Here is a 20,636-nt window from a genome sequence, read left to right as displayed (position 1 = left end):
AATTGTCTTATTTTTCCAGAAAGAAAGATTCTTCACACTCAAAACCAGTTAATATAAAGATCTCAACCCAAAGCTAAAAAATGCAGCCTTACCTTCTGGGTCATATGTTTGAAAAACTCTTCTGGCTTGTTCTGAAGGAGCTTCAGGGGCAACAAGGGCCAAATCCTAAACAAGAAAGTTCCACAACATTCATTATTTCAGACCAATACATATTGTTTCACTATGCAAGTAGATGACCACACTGAAAAATTTCAAACCTTAAATTAATGAAAGAAACAAAGTACAATGCCAGAGGTAAGGATTAGCTCAAAGTTAATTCCACACATTGGTGGCATTCAAAAAGGTTGTGTTAAGAATGCGTTATGGTTTATCTACATGGCTTTCCAGACAACTATCCTTTTATGGATATAGCTTGTCATGCAGATGTCATGGCATAGAAATAGCTGATTCCAAGAGCAAAGAGAGTTTTATAATTGGGATACTTATATTGGCAACTAAATCCTTTTCAATCTAAAAAGGCATACACCTTTAAATCAAAGTTAAATACTCTTTAAAATAATTTTTTAAGACAAGAATAATTAAAGATATGGAAAAAACCCAGAAAAGTTGGTAAAATGCAGATGGGTATACCAGAGTTAGATCATGCCAGACTAGACCCATAACTTTCTTAGAAAAAAATAACTGAGTTCTTTAGACAATGGAAATGCAATGAGTCTAATCTGGATTTCAGTAAGATATTTGCTATAGAGATTAGTTAAAATGGAAAAAAAGTAAATTAATAAAAGAATTGTTAGGTGGGTAAGAAACTGGCTAAAAGGAAGAAGACAATACATTATGCCAGTGGTGGGCAACCTGTGGCCCATGAGGGTAATCTGATTGCAGGCCGCGAGACATTTTGCTGACTTTGACTGTCCACAGGCACGGCCTCCCGCAGCTTCCAGTGGCCATGGGTCGCTATTCCCAGCCAATGGGAGCTGTGGAAGGCAGCGGGCCGCAGATTGTGCACTACTGGGTTATGCTGAAAAAACTATCAGGCTGGAAAGAGGTTACTAGTGGAGCTCCTCAAGGACTATTTTTGGAAACAATCTAAATTACTATTTGCCTTAGTGTACTAAGGAAGTTTACTGAGGACAGAGTTGGGAGTCATTATCAATACAGAGGAGCATTGGAATATTATACAGGAAGAACTGTATGACTTTCAGAGATTCCAGGGCCAGAAGGGACAATTGTGATCATCTAGTCTGATTTCCTGTATAACAGGCTATAGAGTAACCCCAAAATAATTCCTATAGCAGATCTTTCAGAAAAACATCCAATCTTGATTTAAAAGTTGCCAGTGATGGAGAATCCATCATGACCCTTGGTAAATTGTTCCAATGATTAATCTTCATTTAAAAATTTACACCTTATTTCCTGTCTGAATTTGTTTAGTTTCACCTTCCAGCCATTAGAACATGTTATACCTTTCTTTGCTAGACTGAAGAGCCCATTATCAAATAGTAGTTCCCCATGTAGGTACTTATAAACTAATCAAGTCTTTGTTAAGCTAAACTGAGTATCATGTTTTATAATCCTTCCATTGTTTTCATGGCTCTCCTCTGAACTCTCTTCAGTTTATTGACTTGCTTCTTGAATTGTGGAAACAAGTACTGGACACAGTATTCCAGTAGCAGTCACATCAGTGCCAAAACACATAGATAAAAAGATCTCTACTCTTACTCGAGATTCCTATTTATGCATCCAAGGATCATATCAGCCCTTTTGGGCAAAGCACACTGGGAGCTCATGTTCAGGGGATTATCCACCCTCAAATCTTTTTCAGAATCACTGATTATCAGAATAGAGTCCTCCACCTTCTAAGTATGGCCTACATTCTTTGTTCCTAGACATATAAGAATTTCTGTGATAAGCTGGAGCTTATCTTTGGAAATGACAGGAGAAAGACAGACCTAGGTGCATTTGTTGATCACAAGATAACTGAGCCACCAATGTGATATGGCTGTAAAAAAAAGGCAAATGTGATCTTAGAATATATTTGGTGAGGTATTTCCAGCAAAGCTAGAGAAGTATTTATATCATTGTCCAAGGCACTGATAAGACCTCATCTGGAATACTGTGTATAATTCTGGTTAGCTATGTAACCAGAAAGATGAATTCAAACTGTAACAGATGCAGAGAGGGATGTTAGGACGACCAGAGACTGCAGAGCCTATTCTACTAGAGGAAAGACCTTGGCTTATTTAGCCTTGCAAAATGAAGGAAGGGGGACGGGGGGAGAGAGAAGATTGCTCTCTATAAATGCACTGGGGGGCAAGGTGTAAAACATCATGGAGGGAGAAGAGCTTTTTAAAGTAAAGGACAATACTGACACAAAAACAAATGGGCATAAACTGGCCATGAATACATTTAGGTTGAAAATTAAAAGGTTTCTAATCACAAAAAGAGAGAGGTTCTGGAACAGCCTTCCAATAGCAGCAGTGGGGGCAAACAACCTAACTATAGTTTTAAGACTGATCTGGATAAATTTATCAATTGGATTATATGACAGGGCTGACCACAACAGCACGAGACTCGACTCAATGACCCAGGAGGTCCTTTCCAGTCTTATGTTTTCATTGCTCTAAACCTAAATAATTAGTTACAAGTTAAACAAACAAAAAGTTACCCTACCTATTTAGAGTACAAAACTTTTTTTTAATTTATTTTCATTTTCTTAAAGCAGAAAATCAAAGACAACACTTTCAGTCAGCAGAATTCAGCATGTGACAAATGGTTTTAGTTTGGATTGTGCAGGCCTGTACTATTGTTCAATTTAACTGGGTAGACGCAAATAGAAGCCATGCATCTACATAAAGATAATAAAGTATGTTATTTTAGTACAGTGACCCACATCTTAGATTAAAGAAATAAAAAGCTACCTCAGGGAAAAATAGAAGTGAAATGCATTCAACCAGAATTTCATTCTTATATTAGGTATCAATTGCAAATGCTCCAAATGAGCCAGATATTTAAAAATATGCTTAACTTTAAGGTTGGCATGTGCTTAAATTCCTCCCTGAATGGGAAGGTAAGCTTGTAGTCTTGCTCTCATAATTCACTGAAAATATATGTAACGATTTACTTCTTTTGGATGCTAAACAGGCATACCACAACATATTAGAAATCCCCATATGTGATGAACAATTTGTACAACTTAAAATAAATCGCATTCCTATTTAAAGAAAACTAATAAAAAGGCACTGTAATAAGTTTCATAACTAGAACAATGTTATAGAACCTCAATACTTAGAGCAGTACAGTCTCATGTTTATATAATTTATCTGAGCCCCTTTCCCAACTGTAAGTTTTGCAAAAAAACAAAAAAAACCTCTTACACTACCAAACTATAGGATTAAAAAAAATAAAATTCTTCCAACCAAAGGTTGTAACAGAAGTTTGATGGAGGGAAGAAAATTAGCTCTTTATCCTGCATCTCCGTTACTGCAACATCCTTAACATAAGAACGGCCACACTGGGTCAGACCAAAGATCATTCTAACCCAGTATCCAGTCTTCCAACAATGGCCCATACCAGGTGCTTCAGAGGGAACAAACAGAACAGATAAATCATCAAGTGATCCATCCTGTCATCCATTCCCAGCTTCTGTAAAACAGAGGCTAGACACACCATCTCTCCCCATCTTGGCTAATAGCCACTGATGCACCTATCCGCCATGAATTTATCTAGTTCTTTTTTGAACCCTTTTATAGTCTTGACCTTCACTACATCCTTTGACAAAGAGTTCCACAGACTGACTGACTGCGTTGTGTGAAGAAATACTTCCTTACGTTTGTTTTAAATCTGTTGCCTATTAATTTAATTTGATGACCGCTAGTTCTTGTATTATGAGAAGGAGTAAATAACATTTCCTTATTTACTTTATCCATACCTTTTCTCTAGCCTTGACAAATGCAATCTTGCCCCACTCATATCCAGTCAGAATACTATTGCAAATATCATTTTCCTAGGGCATTGCTTTGATCGCATTATCCCTCTTTGAATCCCTCTACTTGCTCCCAATTTCTACATCAAACAAGCTGCTCGTATTCACTTCCAAGGCCGTTCAGCCAATTCCCACCCTATCAATCATCTCTCATTCACTATTTTGCTGTTGACACTCATCTCCTATTGACCTGTAATGCCAGCCTCCACTGCCCACTTGTTCAATTTTATAACACACCTTCATTGCTTTCTCCCATGCTGATCCATAGGCTTGGAAGGCACTCCTCATAAATGTCTACAAAGCTACTGACTTGATTACCCACCTTCAAATCCCTCCTTTGCCACGATGTCTACAAAAAACTTTACACTGTTAGGCTGCTCATGTGCCTATCATGACCAATATTATTTCACTGTTTACTTGTACTCCCTCATCTGTTTATGTCCATCTGTTGTCTCTTTTCAGATTATAAATCCCTTGAGGCAGTGGCTGTCTTTTTGTTCTGTATTTGTACAGTACCTAGTACAATGGGGTCCTGGTCTATGACTACGTCCCGTAGGCACTACAATAATACAAATAAATAATATTTGAAAAAGTTAAAAAACCCAATCTTAAGAACTTTAAGTATGAAGAAAATGAATCATTGCAGCCATAATGAATATCTAGAATGCTCTGATTAAGTTTTAACAGAACTTTATTTGGGGGTGGAGGACACAGCATGAAAACCTTCAGGCTGGAACCTTTCAAACACACCTCCTTCCTAATTTTACACAGGGCTTGAAAGACTCTTCACTTGGTCTAACAGAAACTTTTGTCAAGGCAAGTGGGCTGAGGAACTGCTGGCTTCTTTCCTGGCGAATGATAGACAGAGGCTATTTTTAGGTCCCTTAAACCTTGTTTCATATCATAGTGTGTCCAATCTTCTCCCCTACTTTTATAACGTGATGTCAGCTTAATTGGGCAATAATTAGCACAGGATTACCATCTCCTTTAAGTTTAAAAACAGGCAACAAAGAGCTTTTATACCATTCATTTGGCATTTTCCCCTTTAAGAATATCACTGAACAAACTTGTAAGATACTTGATGCCTTCCCTTTCCGATGATTTCACTGCATCCTTTTGTGCTTCATCCGGACATGGTGCTGTCTCCTTTTTTCATACTCCTAAATGCCTCTGCAACCGCTTTGTCCTGGAAGTAATCTACTGCGCTTCAGTTTGGCTCACATATTCTTAATTCCCCACCTTAGGCTCTCATTCATCAATCTTTCAAAATAATCATTCCAAATTTTGATTGACCCTTTGTTTGCAATATACTATATTCATTTCTAATATAAGCAAACTTGTTGAAATCTCTAGTCATTTTCTCTCTTGCCTTGAGTCCATAGATGGTCTTCTCTCCCTTCTGTAATCCTAGTTAGTCACATATGCATCACGGTCCATACTTCCTGCTGTCATATTTCTTTTGGCCGACTTTTTTTGCCCCCAGTATGCCATCTTATCACTCCTCAAGCCACTGGCCTGCCATTTTTTTGTCTAACAGATTCTTTAACATGAGTATTCCACTCCCAAGTCTCCCTTCTTATCTCTTTTGGCAGTGGATTCACTTGTTTCCAGCAAAGATGTCTTAAGTTTGAACCAACTGTCCTCCATGCATCAGCTGCACCCAAATCTCCTCATGTGCATCTGCAGGTGTTGAATAGGGGAACTCCCTGCAGTTATGCAGGACAGCTTGGAATATTCTATAAGTAGTGTAGACCAACTGGCAATAACATCTCTCAGCAGGGCACTGTGGGGTAAGCAGGTGGTGCAGCTACCAGCTAAATGCTGGTCAGATGAGGATGTCAAGACAAATAAAGACTGCTTTAAAATAAGTCTTGCCAGTCCTAGTGGGGATCGTAAGCCTTGGCTGGGAGCTCCCCTAGTAGAAGAACAGCTATTTCAAACCAAAAGTGTTAGACTTAGACAGTCACCTGTAAATCTCATTGAATTCATATATATATATTAGATAGATGACTACCTAATATAACCAACCCTAAAGCAACTGTTTGAAACCCATGCATAAAATGAAGGTTTTTTTGTTTTGTTTTTTTAAATTGCAGTATTAAAGAGGTATAACTAGTTCTTCTGGTACATGACTGTATGCCTTCTCCAAGTTCACAAGGACAATATCCTGTTGCTATCTCTTTTCTCAGAACTACTCCATGAGGATTAATAGTGCAAATATGGCATCAACTATGCTCCATCCTGGCATGAATCCATACAGACCCTTCCAAATTTCAACCATTCACACAGATGCTTTTCATTAATCTTCTCTCATACTTTCACAGCATGCGACATCAACTTAATTATGGAATTAGTTATGACGACAAGTTATGGGAGATTATAGCTAGTGTCAGTTTAAGGTGGAACTCATGGCACACCCCCTTTTAAGATTATTTAAAGATCTTTTCTATTTATACATTCTAAATGTATTAATTTTACATTAAAACTTGATGCATACTGTGGCTGTGGATAAAGCCATTTTATCCTCCCCCTGCATCCTATCTCAAAAAGTTACATTATATGTGTGACGTTGCACTCCATATGCTTTATGAAAACATACTTGGAATGTGAATATAATGTAATGAATATGCTTTATGCAAAAGGTCTCTTGTAAGGTATCACTAAAAAGCTTATAATCTACTGAATGTGTTCATCCTGTTTGCATCTAAAACAAGAAATATGAAGTTAACTCTGAGGTCTTATTGTAATTATGCAAAGTGTGGGCCATTAATGGTGGTTTAGAATCTTTACCAGGACAATGGGTTGTAAATGGCTCTGTTTACTTTTAAGCCTTCCTGCGTTCCTGTGAGTCAGGCTGGAAAGAATGGAGGCTTGGGGTCTCACAGGACATGTGACCATGTGACCTCATATTGGAATCCATCTTAAACCTGGTGCTTTTCCATTTAGAAGGAGGGGTGGGGACCCAGAGAGACAAAAGTTTCCCACCTTGTGCCAAAGCCATAAAAGGGGGTGGAACACAACAAAGGGGGCTGCAGTCATGAGAAATCTTCTACTTACCACCTGAGCTGGAACTAACAAGAACTGTACCAGGGGAAAGGATTGGGCCCAGACAAGGAAGGAGTCTAATCTGTGAAAGAAGCTTATTGGAACATCTCTGAGGGTGAGATTTACCTGTATTCAGTTTCTTAAATGTATTAGGCTTAGACTTACATGTTTTGTTTTATTTTGGTGACTTACTATGTTGTCTGTTATTACTTAAAACCACTTAAATCCTATTTTTTATGCTTAATAAAATCAGCTTTGTTTATTAATTAACCCAGAGTAAGTGATTAATACCTGGGGGAGCAAACAGCTGTGCACCTCTCTTTATTAGTGTTACAGAGGGCAGACAATTTATGAGTTTACCGTGTATAAGCTTTAAACAGAGTAAAACAGATTTATTTGGGGTTCAGATCCCATTGGGAGCTGGGTGTCTGGATGCTGGAGATAGATGACTTGCTGAGCAGTTTTTGGTTAAAGTCTGCAGCTTTGGGGGCATGGTGCAGACCTGGGTCAGTGTTGCAGCAGACATAGCGTGTCTGGCTCACCAAGGCAGGGGTCTGGAGTCCCAAGCTGGCAGGGAAAATGGGCTCAGAGGTAATTTCAGCACATCACGTGACAGCCTCAAGGAGGTCTCTGTGACGAAACCCATCACAATATGATCTTGTAAAAAGTTAAACAAGTACAATTCCATGGGATACAGAAGAAGAGTCCCCATTCTAAAAATATCTCCAGCAAATTCTCATAGATAAGACTTGATTACTTTTTTAATGGTCTTCATTTGGTAACAAAACTGAAATAATGTAAATATTCATAATTTGTGTTGGGCAGTGCACATGCCTGTCTTCTCGTTTCAATATGCATGACCATAGAGAAACACAAGGAATCAGTCTTTCCATTCATTAATTGGCATCTGAAATAAATTGTATGCTTGTACAGTAAATGGCTACAATTTTAAGCCAAATGCTAAACTGGAATAAAGCCAGCTATTTGTTACGCATGAAATTTTTGAAGTATGGAATTTTGATGTTCTATGCAAGTCATTCAAGAGATTACATAATTTGCTTTACATGAAGCTTTAACTCTACACTACAGTTTTCATTGTTTAAAACAGCAAGATCAGAGAAGCACCATTAGCTACCACAGAGAAGTGCCAAGAAAATAAACTTGTACTTTTTTTATAAGTGTGAAAAAACCCTAAACTCCACAGTAACTTTGGAATTCAGATGGAATATTGTGCTATGATAGCAGGTAAAAACAAATTAAAATACCTTCATACGTATATGACCCGCATTCTCTATGGCAGGGATAGTCAACAGGCAGAATTAAGGCCAAATCTGGACCACCAGACACTTTTGAACGGACTCCAAAATCTTTTTATTTACTTATTATTGTTTGTTTTTTTATTATTATTTTCTCTGGAGGCTGGCCCTTGACTATACCTTTGACCAAGAAATTTGGACCTTCAATTTTTTTTTGTGACTATCCCTAAGTTTTTGCAATGAAAATAAATGGAAAATATGAACTTCAGTCAGTAAAGCTTAAAAATGTGGCAAACATCCATCAAAAATGTACTTCAAGTGTCCAAATTGAAATTCCATCATTTCTGCCAAAATATGAAAAACAAACCTCCAGCCTTGTGAACTGCATTTGATACATTCCACACATTGAAACTTCCATACAAGGAAATCTCATCAACAGCTTATCACAACAATTGTTCAACACTTTTAAAGTACTCCATGTCCCAAGAGGCAAGAAATTCATGTTTCACCCTGTGGCTCTGGTGATACACATTTTTACAACTTTCAAAAGTTATCTTCAATAATACTAGTTATTTTAAGATCTCTTGTTTATTCTTGGAGGCAAAATATATTCTTAGTAAGTTCTAATGAAAACATTCCAGAAGTTTTTCTTACAAATCCAAAACAGCTCATAAGAATTGCTATAATAACTAAGCTGCAATGACATGCCTTTTTTGAGTTTTTTTACAACACTCTTCATTGAAGGACCTATTACCCTTTTAATTCAAACCCACTTGGATATGAAATATTTAGAAGTTCTATACATACTACAGTAAGTATATGACATAGTAATAAAATATTACTATTAAAATAGCTTGTAAAATATTTTTCTACATTGTTTGCCTAATTTCAAATTAAAATATCAATATATGTAAGAAGTGCCTAAATTTGATAAAGATTACATTAATTTTTTTTTATAACTATTCCAAGCTAATCTATAGATTTACATCATTCCTAAAGTATTACAAAGGTCATTTTTTTTGTAGTTCACACCAACTTTCATCTCACTACACTCAATAAATTGATAGTTGTTACTTTTAAAATACAATACAGCAAGTCTTCCCAGTCGAAGGACACAGACACTAAGATTGTTTTTAAAAACAATGGATTCCAAAAAGTTAGACTTCTAAGCAGCCTAATTTTCAAGAGTGCTAAATACCCAGCAAATCACGATGATGTCAAGAACAATACCTCAAAGCACACTCAGTACAAGCTTACACACAAATTCTGTCAATTCAGCACAATACTGACCAGTGACACCATGCTACTCCAGTTCGGGGCAACATCATAGCATAGAATTCCAAGAGTGATAAAAACATGCAGTGCTTTTGTGATATGGACAGACAAACTAGACAGACTAAAAGTGATCATCATGTGTAACCCAAGAATCATTTTGATTAGATGCACTAGACCTTTCACTCACTGCACCACAAAAACACAAGATCTAGATTTTTCTAAGTTTTCGTTTAGTGTCCTTTTTATATATCAAAGTATGAATACAAAGTAAATGACATGAAATATTGGTATTATATACAAAGTACATTTTAGCAGACAGTGTTTTAACACCAAACAGAAGTACTTGGTTGATCTGCGAGCCCATAAAGCGTGCAGAGAAGTCTAAACTTAAAGATTGTATTAAAAATTGGCAGTTGAAACGATTGCAAGTTAAAGGTAGAAGGTGGCTTTTAGGGAGGAGTTCCCATTGTGCTTGCATTTTCCTTAAAGGACTTTAGCCAGACAGACATAGTTTACAACCATTCAATAAAAGGAGTCATTTGTTTTTCAGGATAGTATAGAAGGAAACAGAGTATGTTTTTTCTAGGCTCTTATTTCAAGGATTTCTTTCCTTCTCCCAAATCCTTACAGTCTTTCAGCGACTTGCTATAGATCTGTATTAAAATGACTGGCTGGGAAGTAAGACAATATCCAGTAAAGCCTATCAAACCACTACCAAATGGGCTGGATGGATTGCTGTTAATCCCTGCTAGTGCTTCACTGTCTTCTGAGTGAAGTATGAAGGTCAAATGAATCCCCTTACCTGGAAGGGAGTTACCCTACCATTAAAAGAATTGGTCAGCCGGAAAAGCTTACATGTAATCAGTTCAGTTAACAACAATTGCCAATACACAGAAAGTTAAGGTCAATTCCTGGCTACTAGCTATAGTTCACTGTTGCACCTGTTAAGAGTTAATGTTATTTTTATGTGGTTGATTTGCATTTCATATAGAAATGTGTTCAACAGTAACAAATCAGCGGCATTCAAACCTGCACCTTATTTGACGCAGAGAAGCATGTAGTTCAAACATACTTTATACATTTCTCACTTTCAAATAAAAAAAAAAAGCTTATAGCCAATATTACTGTTTGTTTAGCTAATGCTCTGACCCCATTTTTATTTAACCTTACAGTGAAGTCAATGCTGAATCAATGTCAGCATAATTGTTTCCATAGCAACAGACCAGCGTGTAAGAACAGAACTGTGATTTCACAGCAGGATAAGACAGGAGAAGCTGGACTATGAGAGGAAAAATGTTTATTAAAATACAGAAGTTTAGTAGCAGAAAATGCAACACAAACAAGAGGATTTTGGGTTAAATAATCCTGTTTTCAATTCTGCTTTGGTATGAAATTCTCCCATTAAAAATAAAGAAAGTAATCTCCATGCAGTGCTATGGCAGCTTCTTAGAGGTTTATTATTCCAACAGCATATTGGTCGTTTGTTTGCAACTCACTATAAATGCCAACAGAAGCTACAGAAACCCCCTATATTAGTGAAAAAAAGGTGATACTAGCTTATGAAAGTGTGTACACGGTAAATCTGATTGATTTCTGGTAATGGGATCCTGAAACTCAAATGCAACACTCGGTTCTATAAGATGGTGTTCTACCCTGTTGGCAGAATACTTTAGCAACTAACTACTCAAGATTTTTAAAAAGTATTGCAATGATTAAATATGCTTAATTATATGATTTTTATTTAAAAGTCTGCCTTTTTAAATCTTTAGTGTAAGGCCATCTGGAAGTGACTGATTGTCTCTAAGTCTTAAACCTTTTTGATAAAACAATTTAAATAGAGAGGTTTCTTACTAACTGGGGAACTTTTTAGACTAACCATGTCATTTCAAATTTGCTTTGGTAAAATTCAAATAAAGACTAATTCACACATTTAAACTAAAACCAGGTAGAATTAATTTCCTGTAATCATAAAGCTGCTGAAACAAAAACCTCTTCAATGCCAAAGAGTTGTAGCTTGGTCATCGGTATGTTTAAAAGCTACCTATACTACACCTTTTTATAAAGTAGCAACATTAGCTGCTCTTAAATAACTACTGAAAATACTAGCCTTCAGTTCACTGGCTAGATAGATAAGCAATTCACTATCCACGATCTTTCTGCTCTGCTATACCTTTTATTGCAGATATTTTGCTGCTCATGTGCATCAGTACACATTAAAAAACAAAGCAGCTTTTATACACCAGCAGAGTAGCCAGTATGCTGCAATATTACTGTCACACAAAAAAGCAGGCAGAAAAAATAGGGATTCTAGACATTTTAAAAACAGGTAAGTTGAAACAACAGAGTTCTCTATTCTTCAGAAATGTCTGGTAATTTTACTCAATAGCTCCACCTTGGGCCAGGTCACAGCTGATCCCAGTTTCAAATATATCTCCATGCAGGGGCGGCTCTAGGTATTTTGCCGCCCCAAGCACGGCAGGCAGGCAGCCTTCAGCAGCTTGCCTGCAGGAGGTCACTGGTCCCGCGGATTCGGCGGCACACCTGTGGGAGGTCCGCCGAAGCCACGGGACCTGCGGACCCTCCGCAGGCATGCCGCCGAAGGCAACCTGCCTGCCACCCTCGCGGTGACTGGCAGAGCGCCCCCCGTGGCTTGCCGCCCCCGGCACGCACTTGGCATGCTGGTGCCTGAAGCCGCCCCTGTCTCCATGTCCAATAAAGTTGAATTATCACATTTGACTTATCTTAATACTGAATTCAAAGTTGCTCCATATTGTTGCCCATGAATGTGAGTTTTGGCTTAAAGGCAGAAGTTGAGTAACTTGATCAAGGTCTGACACAAGGGTCCGCTATTTAAAAATCTCTAAAGGGGAACACTGACAGCAGGGAGCCTGCATTTTACTCACTACCTTCTACTTGGTTAACAATCTGCAAAAGTAAATCAGTTGTAAAGCAACACAATCTCTTGTTCTGCAATACACAACTGCACTTTTCCGAATATGCCACAGGACAGGCCTGTGATACTGGTTTCAAAATGTTGCTAATGTCACTGGAAAACATACTATGTAGGAGCAGAGGCACTATTACAGACATGATGCATTTTCCAGTGAGAAAGTTGCACTCTGGAGGGGAAATTACAGAAGAGAGATTCAGAAATGTAATCTAGAAATTAGTCTTTGGAAAAAAAAGCTGTACCATACCGTGAAATATTCGCTCATTTTTGAGGTTCTTATCTGAAAAAGAAAAGGGAAGGGAAGACTATCTGCCACAAAGGAAATACAGTAGAACCCTCAGAGTTACAAACATCAGAGTTACGAACTGATCAGTCAACACACCTCATTTGGATCCGGAAGTACACAATCAGGCAGCAGCAGAGAACCCTCCCCCAGAATGGTAAATATAGTACAATACTGCGTTAAATATAAATTACTATTAAAAACAAAGGGAAAGCAGCATTTTTCTTCTTTGTAGAAACGTTTCAAAGCTGTATTAAGTCAATGTTCAGTTGTAAACTTTTGAAAGAATAACCATAACATTTTGTTTAAAGTTATGAACATTTCAGAGATACAAACAACCTCCATGCCCGAGGTGTTTGTAACTGAGGTTCTACTGTAAAGCACAGTACACACAGGAGAACCAATTCATAAGCAAAACATAAGAAACACGAAAACACAAGAACCTACCAGGGAAACTCAAGAATGTTAAGAGTAACTGAGTGCATTCATGTAATTCATTTAATTTGTGTGGGATCCCCTTTTACATGCAGTTCTATTCAGAAGCGGCTAAGGTGGCATCCTGGGGTTCTACATCTGTTCAGACTTCCACAAGTCTGCTTCAATAGGGCAAAACATGCTAATATCTATATCCTATATGGATATCAAGATATAAGTGTTCATGCTTTGCACAAACTGAGCAGAAACATACAAAGGGTTGGCTTTAGTACCTCCTCCCTGCAAAGTCAAATGCTTCCTAGCCAATTCATTAGTTTTTGTCTCTTACCTTCACTAAGCATCAACATAAATTACATTTGTAATGATAAAATAATCTGTTCTGTAACCAGTAAGTGAAAGAATGCAAACACCAAACAAGTAAACCAATCCAGTATCACTGTACTTGATATATTAGCATTGTTGCTCATTGAAAGAACTTTCTGAAAAGCTATGCTTCAACAGTGCCTCTTTATAACTTAACACTAAAGACCCACTAAAGGGGTCAGTCCTGAGTCTGGTACTATTCAATATTTTCAATAATGACGTGGATAATAGAGTGCAGAGTATGCTTATAAAATCTGCAGATGGCTCCAAGTAGAGGGGAGTTACAAGTACTTTGGAAGGCAGGATTAGGATTCAACATGACTTTGACAAACTGGAGAACTGGTCTGAATTCAACAAGATGAAGTTCAATAAGGACAAGTGCAAAATACTTGATGTAGGAAGGAAAAATCAAATCCACTACTACAAAATGGGGAATAACTTTGCTAAGTGGTAGTACTGCTGGAAAAAAAATCTGAGGGTTATAGTGGATCACAAATTGAATGAGAGTCAACAATGGGATGCAGTTGTGAAAAAGGTTAATTTCCTTCTGAGGTATATTAACAGGAATGTCATATAAAAGACCCAGGATGTAGCTGTCCCAGTTGGCAATGGTAAGGCCTCAGATGGAATTTGGGCACCACATTTTAGGAAAGATATGCACACACTGGAGCAGGTCCACAGGAGAACAAAAATCATAAAGGGTTTAAAAAAACAGATTTCTGAGAAAAGGTTAAAAAAATGGGCATGTTTAAGTCTCGAGAAAAGACAATGCGGGGGGGGGGGGGGGGAGAGGAGGTAGGGACCTAATAGTTTTCAGATATGTGAACGGCTGTTACAAAAGAGAACAGGGATCAATTGTTCTCCACATCCACTGAAGGTAGGACATAATGAGCCTAATCTGAAGCAAGGGAGATTTAGGTTAGACACTAGGAAAAACTTTCTAACTGTAAGAGTTGTTAAGATCTGGAATAAGCTTCCAAGGGAACCCCTCCACATTTGGAGATTTTTAAAAATATGTTGAACAAACATCTGTCAGGGGTGGTCTAGGTTTACCTAGTCCTGCCACAGTGCAGGGTCCTGGACTTGATGACTTCTTGAGGTCCCTTCCAGCTCTACATTTCTATAATTCTGTGATTCTAAGTCAGGTATTCAAACTCCTCAAGCAGGAAAAAGTTGCTTAAACACAAATGTAGAGCCTGGTTAGAGCTACTGCTTATTTTAAAAAACTTATGTACAGCTTGCCCTCAAAGACAAGGTATCAGGCAAGTGTGAAAAAGTATTTTAAAAACAGCTATGTGATAAAGAATTCGTTTTCATATTACAGCAAACAATTTACACTCTCAATTCTGTAATTGCCTACAGCACACCAGATGCTTAACTCTGCCGGGGTGCATTACGAAACTCCCTGTTCTGTTGAGGTACTTCCCTTCTCTCTCCACCCCTACTTCCTGTTTACTTTTGAATTCTTTTCTTTGAAAGAAAGAAAAGCATGCTAATACTGCATTACATGTAAAACTTCCTTGTAAGTTCAATTTTCCAGCCTTAATCCTGCATTAGTGCATTTTTTAACATTAGTTCTCTGGGCACAGTTGTTTTCTTGGCTGTATAGGCCCTTGAAATTATAAATTTTCTAAATATGCTAGCCATTGCTTTTGTGGTCCTGGCCCATGAAGTGTATTCAGCTCATCCATGTCTTACACTCATGATCTTAACTACACAAAGTATTCACAATGTGTGTTTTCTAAGCCAGTACATATGCTTGCAGAGTTTAAGGACTATCTCCACTAACAACTTTTTCTGTATTGGTAGAATGCAAGGTATCAAAACGTCATTGATAAAACTTTTAAACTGAACAGTTTGCTGACTTCAAGAATAACATGCAAAATAAATCCATATTTACCATTTAAAATGTTTAAAAATCTATTTTAACTCAGGAATATAATCTTAGATAAGCAGGCACACAACAAGGTATTTGATTAAGTGTGACTTCTAATGTTACTTGGAGGGAAGAAATAAAGACATCTGCCATGTAAGGCATCAATACCAATCTGGTCTCAGTAACAGATATCACTATATACACTGCCAATTTTTCCAGGGTTAAGAGTGTCCTGCACCACTAAAGACTTTTCTTTACAATTTTTAAAAAAAGTTTAGGCTTTCAATGTGTTCCCTCGTGCCCTCACCTGAAAGTGAAACTGCTTAATCAGAAGAGGTCAAAGGTGTTATTCTATACACAAGAACGTCCCTATCACTATGAAAGGGGACAATGAAGGGTATGTAAAACTCGTTTCCCACCACTTCAAAAGAGTCTGAAATGGATTTCCAAGGGTATTAGTCACTGCACTTGTAAAGGATGAAATTGGATGCTGTATATGGGTTTTTGCTAATGTTTCTGTGGATTTAACAGCTGTCACATGCATTACGGTTTTCATGATCAAACAACAGCCAAAAGACAAATTGATTTCTGTAAGGTTCTTGCCATGCATACAATTGCACTAGTGTCCATAGTGTTTCTGTATTTTCATTGGATACATGTTTAGGAGTTTATAACTAGAAGAGAATTTGGGACAGAATTTGGCATAAAGCTTCAGTCCAAGACTATCTTGGTTACGATTTAAAAAAAGATTTGCCAATCAACCATACTGCCATGTTGGGGGTCAAAGTTATGTTCTGAGCTTAATCCCTTGCTTCTAGTCCAGCAACGTTTGAGTAATGCAGATAACAGGCTTAGCCTCAGAGAGGGCAGCCAGGAACAAGGAATGTCACCTCACACTACCTCCTCCAGTTAACCAAGGAGAAACACTGATCTGCCCAGGAAAAAAAGTCTACAGCCTTCCTTTGCCAGAAAGGGAGATCAAGAAGAGAAAGGACAAAATGAGACAATAGGCTAGATATAAAATATATCAGAACTGTACACAGACATTTGAAAAAGTTCACAGGCACAGTAACTGGCAAAAGGGCATGTTTACACTGCAAAGAGACCTGCAGCATGGCCACAGCTGGCCTGGTTCAGCTTACTTGGGCTTGCGCTTGGGGGCTAAAAATTGCAGTGTAGATATTCAGGTACTCAGATTGGAGCCTGGACTCAGATACTGCAAGGGGGGAGGGTTACTGAGCCTGGGTTTCAGCCCAAGACCAAATGTTTACACAGAAATTTTTAGCCCCGCAGTCTGAAGTCCATAGGCCCAAGTCAGCTGATGTGGGCTCTGAAACTTAGTGTCATGAGTTTTTTATTGCTGTGTAGACAGACTCTAAAGATTAACTCTCTATATTCTGAAAAACAAATTCTCACTTCAAATTACTACTCATGGACATTCAGTAATTATATTCCAAAGGCTTTTATTTTTGGAACTATATACTACCATTTATGACTTCCAGCTAAGTGGAGGGAAGACACCTTTGATGGATGTGTCCCAGTTCATTTTGTAATCAAAAAAATAAAAAATCTAGGACAATCTTCTACCAATAGTCAGCACTTCCCAACTGAGAATTGTTAGCCAACGCTCATTTTCTAAATGAAAAGGCAATAAAGGGAGTTTGTGCCATCAGTTCTCAAACTAATCCAGGCAGAGTTCGCTGGTCACAGCATTGGTTCTCTTCATTTCCAACTGTTAAATCACTTTAAGAGACTGGTAAAAAACCTCCTAATAGCACTATCATGTAAACAGCTGCAGTGGCCACACGGATTGCAAAAGAAGAAGAGAGGCGGTGTATGCGATTGGGAACGGAAGGGATGTTCCCCACACTAGGACAGATGGCATTTTACTTTATATTAAATATGGGAAATAGAAAGAAGTGACATTGTGGTCTATCACACCCTAAGCATCTCAGTCTCTCCTGTTAACAGCAGCAAATATTAAAAAACAGTATTTTGGAGTACAGTGAGTTATACTTCTAAGATCTCTTGAAAAGCACATATCACAAGGGAATGTTTGAATAAGTCTTACTCTTCTAAAATGTATTTTTGCTAATTTGAAATAATCTAACAAACAGAACCAATCACTATACATGTAGCAGCATAGGTACTGGAATGGTGAACCGTGGCCAGTGGGAGCTGCGATCAGACAAACCTGCAGACGTTGCAGGTAAGGAAATCGTTTCGGCCGCCAGCAGATTTCCCTGATGGGCCACGTGCCAAAGGTTGCCAATTCCTGATCGAGATGAAGTTTACAGACTCATGATGGTTCAAAAGCTTGTTGAAAGACCATGCATGATAAATAGAGAAAAGATTAGCTATGAGTGCTGTGATAGCCTCTTCACTGAAACAGCCTTATATAGCTTCTCTTTTCTCCCTTTTATCTTTTCACAAGTATGAGGACATTCATTTAGACCTGCCTATCTCTGAAAGATTGCTATTGCTAAAGAAGTGACTGTTACATTATCTTCTTAAATCAACTCTTCCTTGCCTTCCACTCACTTAAAACCAGATTAATATTTACAAGAACTAAGGCCTTATCTATGCCTGGTATACAGTGATCTGCAATCAGTGTTGCTACATTTGTGCACTGAAATTAGACAAACAACTGGTGCAAGTCATGGCTTTTGTACCTTTGCTTGGGGGGGGTTGCAGAGCTGCTAGCTGCTGCCACAGATGGAGACTAATCTTAAGTATAGAAAAAATGTACAGAAGATTAACTGGATTACAGTGACATGTTGGCTCAATCTACTGATTGTGTATGAATTATATTGATTATCTCATCAATCGTCATCTTCCTCATCACCAGCGATTGTCATTGTGGCTTCTCCCAAAGCACGCAGACTGGTATACATTAACACCACTATGTCTAATGAATATTATGTAGGTGTTTCATCCCCTTTTCCTTATCTATATTTCCTCACACTGTGAATGGTGGGGTGCCCTTCTCCCATAGGTTACTAATCTGTTTACTTAAAGTTTATTGTCTTATCTGTCAATTAATTACTATGTTATTCTTGTGGTTGGACATCTGGTGATGTTCCTAACTTAGAATATCCCAAGCTAGTATAAACTAGCATTTTGTGTTTACCTGTGAGCAGTTTAATCATTACAGCATTCTATCTTATGATATCTTATGATCTATTGGTTACTCCTGGTTAGCTGACTTGGCTACACTTGCCAGTTACAGCGCAATAAAACCTCTCAGAGCGCTGTACCTCACTCCCCGTCCACACTGGCAAGGCAGGTACAGCGATGTGTCTCCGCAGCTACAGTGCTGCTCGTACTCCACCTCCCTGAGAGGAATAACAGCTGTTGCGTATTGGCTGAGACGCCGCTGCTCCAGTGTAAAAGGAGAGTAACGTTATGATGCACTGACTGACCTCTGGAAACTCTCCATAATCCATTTAACTGAAGTTTTGTTGCAAACTCCAGACGGAGAAGTGCCGTTTCAAAGCTCCATTTCAGGGGCTGCTTATCAAAAAAACAAATATAGCTACTGTTTGCTTTGAATGAGTGAGAGGGGGGCTCCATTTGGAGTACTGACAGCTAATGTTTGCTTGAAGAGAGGCGGTGTGTGTGTGTGGGGGAGGGGGGGTCCATTTCCGTGAGGGGCTGTTTATCTGGTCTATGAGAAAAAAAGAAACAGCTGTTTGCTTTCAGTGAGTGAGAGCGAGTAGGAGAGGGAGGGGGGCTGAACTCACAAGATAGCGTGCTGACACTCTCAGCACTCCAAAAACCCACTCTCTCCCCCCCAATGCTCCCTGTCACACTCCACCCTTGCCCCCATTTGAAAAGCACGTTGCAGCCACTTGAATGCTGGGATAGCTGCCTATAACGCATTGCTCCCAATGCGGCTGCAAATGTGGCCACGATAATGCACTGGCAGCTGTTAGTGTGGACAGACTAGAGTGCTTTCCATTCTCAGCTGTACGAAGGCAGGTTTAACTCACAACGCTGTACATCTGTAAGTGCAGCCATACCCTAAGGCTTTGGCCTTATGCCTTGACTAGCTTGAAGCTTGTAAGCTCATTGTGTTACTACTTTAATTTATACGTATGCCTTGCCTACCAAATACCTGTACCTAGAGGCTACAAAGAAACTGAAACAGGCAACAATTGAGCTAAAGGATTTTATAGTCTCCCATGAGATCTTGGCTATCATTTTAGACTTGCATCTCTGAAGGACAGTCATCAAAGCAGCTTTCAAAGACCGAGTTTCCATTTTGTCTTTAAAAAAATCATTTTATCTCTATGCACAAGAAAGCTTTTAGGAGTGGAGAAAGCCTTTAATGGAGCTAAGGAGTACCACCAAAAAAGTATTAAAAATAGAAAGGTAAATGAATCCTCAAAGTCATTAAAAAATAATCAGATTTTTCTTTAAAATACCATGCCCTTAGTCATGCTCAGAGAAAAACTGAAATGATGGCTAGATTAGCAAGATGGAGCTTTGTAAAATATTCAGAAAGACCAACAAGTCCACAGCACTAAAACCGAAAGTACCACACTGACAATCGAGACTCAGACATACCACTGGGGAAAGGAGCCTTGCAGAAGAGTGGTTTTGCTTTTCCACTTCATGGGGCACAAATTACAGAAACAAAGAACAACTGATTTACATTTATGTGCTGAGTTTCTATGAATATCAATTTTAAGCTAGAACTATCATTTAACCCATCAAGTTTCAGTCAATTGGGATGTTTATTCTTCCAACTTTGAAAAGCAAAATATCTACCCGTCGTGTGATGAGTCAGGCCCAATGTCTTCTATTGTACCAAACATGGCTGGAACCAACATTGGTTTGACACCTAAAAAAGGATACAGAATGATACAATGATGTTCACAGCCTTCTCTTCTATGTGGTAGGCTAATATACTGTACACAGTGACTTACAAAGTAAGAAAGATTTATTTAGTAGTGCATTTGATGTGTTCAGTACTTGCAAGCCATTCTGTGTACTCTAGAAAAAATATATGAGAAAGCTGAATATTTTTATAACTCAACATCTGAGACGTCAGGTATATAGAAGTATTGTATGCTGTTCATCCACTAGAAGTGGACCATGCCAAATACTTCAAATTACAGTGGACTCATTCATATATCATCTTACCTCATTCTCTCCAAAAAACCCTC

The 20,636-nt window shown here is 38.3% G+C and overlaps 1 protein-coding gene across 2 annotated transcripts in view; it reads right to left on the bottom strand.

Annotated features, from left to right (window-relative positions):
- MINDY3 (MINDY lysine 48 deubiquitinase 3) overlaps nucleotides 1-20,636 on the bottom strand; it is a 78,495-nt gene that overhangs the window by 14,072 nt on the left and 43,787 nt on the right. For both annotated transcript variants that reach the window (XM_032802197.2, XM_075062318.1), the window contains one exon: nucleotides 93-165. In XM_032802197.2, the coding sequence (XP_032658088.1) occupies nucleotides 93-165 (73 nt within the window). The remainder of the gene's footprint in view (nucleotides 1-92; nucleotides 166-20,636) is intronic.

The sequence above is a fragment of the Chelonoidis abingdonii genome, chromosome 2 (assembly GCF_003597395.2).
Source record: "Chelonoidis abingdonii isolate Lonesome George chromosome 2, CheloAbing_2.0, whole genome shotgun sequence".
Lineage (NCBI taxonomy): Eukaryota > Metazoa > Chordata > Testudines > Testudinidae > Chelonoidis > Chelonoidis abingdonii.
This window is presented reverse-complemented; position numbering and strand designations above follow the sequence as displayed.